This window comes from Sander lucioperca, chromosome 3 (genome assembly GCF_008315115.2).
Source record: "Sander lucioperca isolate FBNREF2018 chromosome 3, SLUC_FBN_1.2, whole genome shotgun sequence".
Classification (NCBI taxonomy): Eukaryota; Metazoa; Chordata; class Actinopteri; order Perciformes; family Percidae; genus Sander; species Sander lucioperca.
The window spans coordinates 2,565,277-2,573,818 of NC_050175.1; the positions used below are offsets into that span (position 1 = coordinate 2,565,277).

The following is an 8,542-nucleotide window of genomic DNA, read 5'->3' on the forward strand; positions in this document are numbered from 1 at the left end:
TCAAGGCGCTGTGTTCACAATGCCATCAAACAGGATCAGTAAACACATTTTAGCTCTTCTCATTATGTCTTTTGTGTTCGGTGAAGGTATTTCTGCATATGTGCTGAGAAGGTAGGTCTTGTTTACTTATTTCTGTTAGGAGCCACACAAAAATGTAAGATCATTTTTGTATTGACATGTCAGTGAGAGAGGGGAGGGCAGGGGGGTCCTATGGTTGAGATAAAGACTTTCTTATCTGTTTTTTTTTGTTTTTTTTTAAAGAAAAATCATCATTTAAACATGTTTAGGCAGCAGTTGAATCCCCTGACAGTTTTCTGAAAGTTTCAGTTTTAACTACACCCTCAAATTCCACATGAACCCAACATATTTAAAGAATGCATCTGCATGCACCTCCACAGTGATGGTGTTACTGTTACTCTGTTTTCATCTGGAGTTGTGTCTTCTGCTAGCAGAACTGATGAAGGTACAGCAGAGTTAAAGCTGCTCTTTGACCCCGGCCTCCTCAAACAGCATGTCACTGATGGTAAGAAAGCCACATATCAGTTTATTAAGCCTGCTTAGCAACTCATAATCTTTAATTAAAACCTACAGTAAACCACACAAAGGTATCAAGTGCTTTATGAAAAACACTGAACAAAAGGAATTTTCCATACACCTGATTGTGTTATTGTATTGCTGCAGATTACGGTGAGAGGCCCTTCCCTCTTCCTCTGCCACCCAACACTGAAGACCCTTATCAACCTAACCTGGACGCTGAATACTTCTAACAGAAACACAACAGATCCTGATGCAAATCAATGAGCTGATCTGTCACCTCCAGCAACAACAACCGCATGTTAAAATAAAAACAGAAAAAAACTTTTTGTTTGTGCATGTTTCCTTGTATATTTAATCCTTTTGAGGACAATACAATAAACAAAACCTCCTCCATATGTTTTAGGTACTTTATCAAGTTTTGAGATTCAAATCATTGTTTCAGGCAGTCATCCCTTTCCATACACAGAAAACGCACCGTGGGCCCCTCTTCTACAATGTTATTTATTTAGTACGTTTTACAAAAATAAAGACTGACAGAGCGTGTAGCTTTAATGTTGTTGTTTCCTGTAGCATAGGTAGTTTGTGAACGGCAACATACAGAGAGTGGAAGGTGAGGGACATTCGACGCATGGCAATGTCCGTTGATCCAGAATACTTCATTAGTAACCCACTCGTGTGGATCAAGGACAGTTCATTTTCAAGAAAATCGCTGGGAACGTCCGGCGCCAGACAGATACGCCCTCACGCTGAAAATGTCAAGTTTTGACGAAAATCTGGATCTTGCCATAAGGCAGGCCTGCTTGGTTCTTTCGGTGAATGATTGTTAATATTTACAAAGAATAAGTTTACGTTTTGGGACTGTTTGGCGGGAATTTGCCATGGACAAAATACATACTGCGTTACACTGTTAAGAGCAAATTATGTTTAATCATGTATCTAGCTAATTTATATAGCTCACTGTATTGTGTGAACAGTTAACGTTTTCGTTTGCAAGGTGCAAATGTTCCAACAAAACAAGTTCCTTCCTGAGTCTATTTTGGCTTGGCACTGCCCAAGACCATTGGGATTGGTTTTAAAGAAATGCAAACAACCCAGAGCGTTTTTTTCTCTTATCCTAGCATGTAGCCTATGTAAAGTATAAAGGAGGCAGTCTGGCAATGCGAGACTAAGCTACTTCATTAGTAACCCACTCACAAGCAAGTCAGCAACGACTCACCAACTAAATTGCTGAGATGTAGGGATGTGTAACATCACAAGAGTTGGAGTCAGTCAGTAGCATGGTCAGTCAGATCATTTGATGTGATAAGAAATTAACACCAGGAGCCCAAGATTTTTCTTTTTTTTAAACCTTCATTTATTCAGGGAAGGTTCACTGAGAGGAAGCCTCTCTTTTGCAGGAACACCCTGAACACATTCACACAGTTCCACATTCATATCTGGAGCTGCCCAGGTGGGGGTAATGAGGGAGGGACAAGCTGCTCTTCCACTTTCCCCACCCAGATTTGATCCTGTCGGTCTCCCAGTCCCAAGCTTGCTTCTCTAACTTTTAGGCCACCACTGCCCCAAAGTGATATATGAAAGTGATGTCGAACATAATAATGACAGGACACCATGAGATCTGCATTACAATTTTTAAACACCTAAAAAAAATTCAACAAGAGAAATTTAACATACTACATGTTGAATCAATACAATTTAATATTTATAATTACAGATATTAAATTATTTATTTATAATTTATATGGCATGTCTTTACACCCTTAGTTCAGCCCCCACTATGGTACACTCTCTCCTATCTGCCTGATTGGCTCTTAAGAAGGGAACTCATATAAAAGTCAGTGTTGATCTCTTGATGATTTGATCAGCAACAGCAGGCGACTTGTTCCGATTTTTCTTTTGAAAGGAACAAACAGTGGGGACTGGTGAGATGGCTGAATTGACAATTTCCACATTCTTCATTAAACAGACATTTTATCCTCTGTTAAATATAGATCACATCAAATAATCTGTTAGAAATTAGTGTTAGTGATAAATGATATAGGAAACACACTTTCTGTTTGTTTTTCACTGCAGAAATAACTGTGCCGTACCCGTGCTGGACCGAGGGTGAAAAAGTGCCTTTGGTTTTCTGTTAGGACTTTTTGGGCCTTTGTTCAGAACAGATCTTAATGACAATAAAGACAGCTTTGGTTGATTTGGTGCAACACCTGTGGTGACTGTGGTCACATCAAGTTCATTGTAATAGTGCAGATCCAAAGGTATGTTTAGAAAAAAATGTGTATAAGGCTATCTCAATGCGCTATGCATGAAAATTCAACGCAATTCTAAACCTAGAAATATCCACTATACAGTTCCCTACTGTTATCATATAAGACGAAGAAAAGCAGAAAATATCCTTAATTAAGAAGCTGCAATTGGGAAAGATTTGCCATTTTCACTTGAAAAATAACTTAAATGAATTATCAATAATCAAAAGAGTTGCCATTTATCTTTCAGTCAATAGACAAATCGATTAATCAACTAATTGCTTTAGCTCTACTCTCAAGTCATGGATTTCTAAGCAAAAAATGTCAGTATGACTTTTATTGGCATTTGCATTTTTTGTTTCAAAGCTGTTTAGCATTTTACATAACTGAGACCAAGTTACAGGGCTGAATAATAAAATATTCATGGCGTGTGGCTTTTTACTTATTATTTTTGAGTAATACATTTGATCATTCTTTGTAATTTCATTCAAACAATAATGCCCAATGTTATCTAAGTTTATCCTGTCTCATTAGCTGGGCTGACGCTAGCCAGCAGCTAACGAGCCAGACGTTCTTTTGAAACAGAGGTTCTCCAAGTTTTGAAGACACATAGTGTTGTTGTCCACCGAAATTGCTAACTTTAGCCAACAGCACTAGCATTGATGACAGAATGTATTTCCAGAGACACTCGCGAGGTGCCACTTGTTGCCATGCGTCCAGTAGTTTTCTACAAGTTGTCATTCCTAACCTGACAGATGCGTGCTTTTGCTTGGTCTAGAATTTAGACTACTTAAAGGGAACGTACTAAAATAAACCGGAGATGTTTGAAATATTATGCATGCACTTCACGTCATGTTCCGGGGCGCACAAAATGTTTCTGAAGGCCATTGGCCCGTGGGCCGCACTTAGATTAATTATGTTCTATAACATTAAAGATGCATAATTTGTGTGTTGTGCACGTTCCTATGCATATCTAGATACATGGCTGTATTAACAGAATTGAATATTTCTTGAGCCCATAGCACATTGGGGGGCTTAGCCCAGACCCATTTAAATAAACTGAATGCAATGCAAAACAGCATTTGGCTTGCCCAGTTTGTTAATACTGTAGCCAGTGTATGTTCATTTTAGCTTCCAGTTTGTAGAGGTTAGTTAGATGGCACCAACATTTGGCCTAATCATAACTGGCCTGGCAAACACTTCATTTCCTGCATTCTGGTGAATTTTTATGCACCTATTCTACCTTTTTCTGAATCAATATGCTGGAAATATCTTTATGTAAGGGGAAACATAGATTACAATCCAAATATAAAAACATAATGGAAAATATTGCAGTAAGGCTCTCAGGCATTCTGTATTGCTATTGATTCTCCTGTAGAGCAACTTTTCTAATTATACCTGAGTCTCCACACATGTAGCCTATAATTTACTCCTCCCTCCTCTTTTGCATCTTTTGTTGAGGAAGTAACCTCCTTAAATGTGCATATGACAATTACTCACAATATAACTCATCCCATCTGTGTTCTCAGGTTCTCTGTGATTTGGAGGAGTCGTGATATTTTGAGAAAAATAAAGTGATAATAGGCTATTACAAGAATAAAGTCACTATATTTCAGAAAATAATCTACCTGCACCATAGTCTGCTGTGCATTACGTGATATCTCTGCTGATACGGTAGATCTCAGACCTTCTGACAGACTCAGAGCCCCGTTTGGTTCTCTGGTCTCTGAATGAGAGAAAGTTTAGGGAAGTGGCTGTACGCTGCCCTACATCGGAGGTGGAAACCCAAAACTACGGCAGAAATACACGGAGCACAAACGGGACACATCTGCCGCAGCATGTTGACAGCAGAGCACGTCCATTATAAACCTGAACCGGACAGGTCTGCTTCAGAGCTCCGTGTGTTTGAGTCTGAACCATAGACTGGAAACGTCACGTCACAGGAACGTCAAACTAAATCATTAGCATTGCTCTCCTAAATTTTGTGATGATGGCATCAATGTATTAGACTGATTTGGTGACGATTCCTCCGAAAATTACACCTTCCACAGCTTTCCTCAGACGGTTGCTAGATGATAGCAACAAATGCAGCATGATGGTCGGACCCCGCACGTAGCTGCCCGTTCTATTTGCCTCGGAAAAATAAACCAGACAAGATGCCTCTGCATACTTGTCGATTAAAGAATTTTCTTGGTTTCGGTTGAATCGTTCTGTCGTGTCTGTTTAACGTCTTACACGTCTCTGAAACATGACCTGTGACAGCACAGGTACAGCACAGCTCATTTAGTGCAGTGGAAAAAAGCACAAGTCACATCAAACATACTCCATCTAAATGTGCATTCAAACTCTTAAACTCAACACACTCAGTGGCAATCCCTTACAATGTGATAATGTTCACTAAGGAAGGTCACAATGATCTGATGAAAAAGAGGCACTACTAGTGAAGATATGAAGACACCAGAGTTTTGCTCTTGCTCCCTTGTCAACACCCATACCTACTGTACTGAGGATCAGCCTTATGATCTTATCACCGCCACACTGAGAGCATGTAATATTTCTGATATGGAAACTATGAGGAGCAAGTTTCTAGAACACTATGTAGGAGAATTATGTATGTTGGAACTCGTCTTGAACCACCAAAGAACCTAAACCAGTGTCTTATTTTTCCTGCTCTTATACATCTTTGTCAACCTACAAGGGCAGTGTGACTAGGAATTAAGGCCTAGCGCTTTACTGGGCAAATGGTGGGGGCTGTTTAGCACTACAGTACCATACAGTAGAAGCTGCTAAAAAGTTTGAAAGGAAAAATCCCCACTTATACACCCTTTTTATTTTTATCGTCGACAAGTGATGCTGAGTGCATTTAAGGAGTGTTTTTGTGATTCAGTGTTTTGTCTACCCTGCCTTGTCTCCTCTTACTTCAATTAGTAATGACCTACATTTCCCAAAATGCCCTTCAACCTACAGAAAACCAACAGATTTAGCTAGCATGGAAACTGTGGCATTGCATCCTAGTCTACCATCTTCTCCTTTGGATGTAGAAATCGTTTTTTATATATCCCCCTCTCCCTGTCTGATTGTGGTACATTGGCTCTATGATTCTATGGACCTCTACACATGATCTGCAGCAAAGAATTACTTTGCATCTGCGTTAATTATTGTTTGCCAAAGGAGATAGTAAAGATGCCGGACCTCACAACTGTGCTAGCTTGGGGATTGTACCACTTATAGGTTACGCCTTGCCACTGCATTTAAAACTCAATCAGTTACAACTTTGACGTTGTTTGAAAGCAAAACGTGAAGGAATAAAAAGGTTTTAATGCACCTGATCCCTTCGTAATTATTGGGTGTAAGGCAATAACTAATGATTTTTTTTATTATCAATTATTCATTTGTTCCATTATAAGTCCAAGTTGACAAATTAAAATGGTCTGCTTTGTCCAAACAAGAATCCAAAACCTAAAGATACTTGGTTTAATATAATAGAAGACCAAGAAAGCCAGCAAATATTCACATTTGAGAAGAAGAAACCTGTGAATCTTTAGCATTTTTTCTTAAAAAACTTTTTACAATTAATCAATTATCAAAATAGTTGCAGACTAACTTTCTGTTGATCACCGTATCGATGAATCAAATTGTTTCAGCTCTTATCAGGCTCTTACTAGTCTTTGTGTCAAACTGCAATACAGTCTTCGCTATGCTTGTGTTGTTCTCTCCTGCTACTTGACACGCGTCAATGGGAATGGCGACACAAACCTTTGCTACATGTGTGCCTCTGCTTTGTACTCTTAAGCCCCACCTTGCAGTGTGCACAGCCCATACAGATCATGTGTAGAGAGCCCTATAGACACCATAACCTGCTGTTTTTCATCAGTGTTCCAGGTAGATAGAATATTTTCTTCTGTCAAACAGCTGATCAAGTTGTCTGGATTTGACAACGAGGTTCGGCTCGATACCTGTCACCTAAAAGGGACCCAAGAATGCAAAGAACATCACCTGTAGCTGGTTTTATAACAGTTTTTTAGGGTGGATCGAACAATGTGAATATCACCTTTATATCAGGTGTGCTGAAAGGATAAAGGTCACTGCTCCTACATGGATTTGTTTCACTTAGTGTAGATTTTCAGTGTGATGATGTAATTTAGTAAATATACACCTCCCTCAAAGCTCATATCCTAAATATTTAAAGTCAAAGAAACTCATCCTGTTTCCAAATCTCAGCTGTTTTTTTTGTGTCAGGTGCAAATACAAGCTGGTGCAGTCCAGTAAGGCTCCTGGGCTTTCAGTGTTGCACCTGCTGAGATGACGCTACAGGCTAACTAGTGCTGCCAAGGCTGCGGTGATATAAGGTTTGTGCTTTCCATGGACAACCTGCGGTCACCGTCCTCATCATTGACTCCATTTTGCATATTTTCTTTTCTCAAGACACTCCTCCTTTGGCTCATTTTCATCTCTTCTTTACTGCACAGAGGTTTTCACATTGCAGGTTTCATCCAATACTTGATCCTTCTTTTCCTGCTTGTTTGTCAGATGTGTTAATTTTTTATTCTTTTCTTCTTTTTTTTAGATGGCTGTCCTTCATGCAATATTATCTTATGATACAGTGTACTGTACAGGGCTGTGGTTGAAGGCAGGGCAGGGCTATTCCAGGTAGATGTCCTCTGTCGGGCATGAGAACTCCACAAACTCTTTATAGTACAACTGGAAGGCTTTCCTGTAAAACAAAGACATGTACTTAAGTCATTTCTCAACTCACATGAGCATCACGTTAGCATTCAACGACTATACATATTAGCCATTGGCAAACAAAACCTGATTGGTGCTGTAGTTTTTGAAGAGTGGGGAAAGAAACGATTAAAAGATCTTTTAAAGTTGGGGCACTATAAGAACATTGGAGTGGATCTTTGACATTCAATATAAGGATGATTCAACTGATCAGGCGCCAATCAGAATTGGCTGACATCTCAACAAATTACTCGACAGTGGTGCTTAAATTTGCTTTTCAGAAAAATCATTAACTAAAAAATACATAAGGCAAATATATTACTTGTTCATTCAGTGTCTGATCTGTCATGGTCTGCCAAGGACTGTTAAGCACAGTCAGGGGCTGTGTTAGCATGCCACAGAGACATTTTCTTTCTCTCTATACAAATTACTTTTAGGGATTCATTTTTATAAAAGGTATGTACTAAGTCCATAGAAAAAAAACAATATTTTTAAAATTAGATATTTAAACATTCTTTCCACACAGCATCTCATGCAGTTTTGTGATCTGGGTCCTAAAATTTAAGACTTACTAAAAAGCACCCATGCAGTAACAAGTGCCGAGACTGCGTTATTATAACAATAGAAATGTTAGTAGTTCATGAGAAAATGGTAAAAAATGTCATAATAAAATATTGTAACCTTTACAAATCATTTAAAGAAAACCTGGATCGCCACAATGTTATTGTGTATAGTTGTTATTTGACAGAATTTTTAGATATCTAATAAACCAAAAATCATAACCAAAGTGTTGGGGTTTACAGTGATTTCCAACACTGGACTTTAGTTCTCAAGAACAAATCAGTCAGCTCTTTTTAATCATATAACATCGATGCCCTAAAAAGCCAGATCGGAGCATCCCTAAAGTAGAGCAGCAACTGTATGTGTCAGCAGAGATTAAGTACGCAGAAAGTCCAACTCACCCTACTGACTCTGCAAGAGGTTTGGTGGAGTCTTCAGACACAAACACATGGCAGGCAAACCTCTGGTCTGCG

At 39.0% G+C, this 8,542-nt stretch overlaps 1 protein-coding gene across 2 annotated transcripts in view; it reads right to left on the reverse strand.

Annotated features, from left to right (window-relative positions):
* Positions 1-6,631: 6,631 nt before the first annotated feature.
* The window catches only part of LOC116057299 (C-Jun-amino-terminal kinase-interacting protein 1-like), an 87,498-nt gene continuing 85,587 nt past the window's right edge, over positions 6,632-8,542 (reverse strand). For both annotated transcript variants that reach the window (XM_031309709.2, XM_035999144.1), the window contains exons 11-12: positions 8,471-8,542; positions 6,632-7,497 (exon numbers count right to left, since the gene is read on the reverse strand). The exon at positions 8,471-8,542 is cut by the window's right edge and continues 27 nt beyond it. In XM_031309709.2, coding sequence (XP_031165569.1) covers positions 7,425-7,497; positions 8,471-8,542 — 145 coding nt within the window. In that variant the 3' untranslated portion in view covers positions 6,632-7,424. The remainder of the gene's footprint in view (positions 7,498-8,470) is intronic.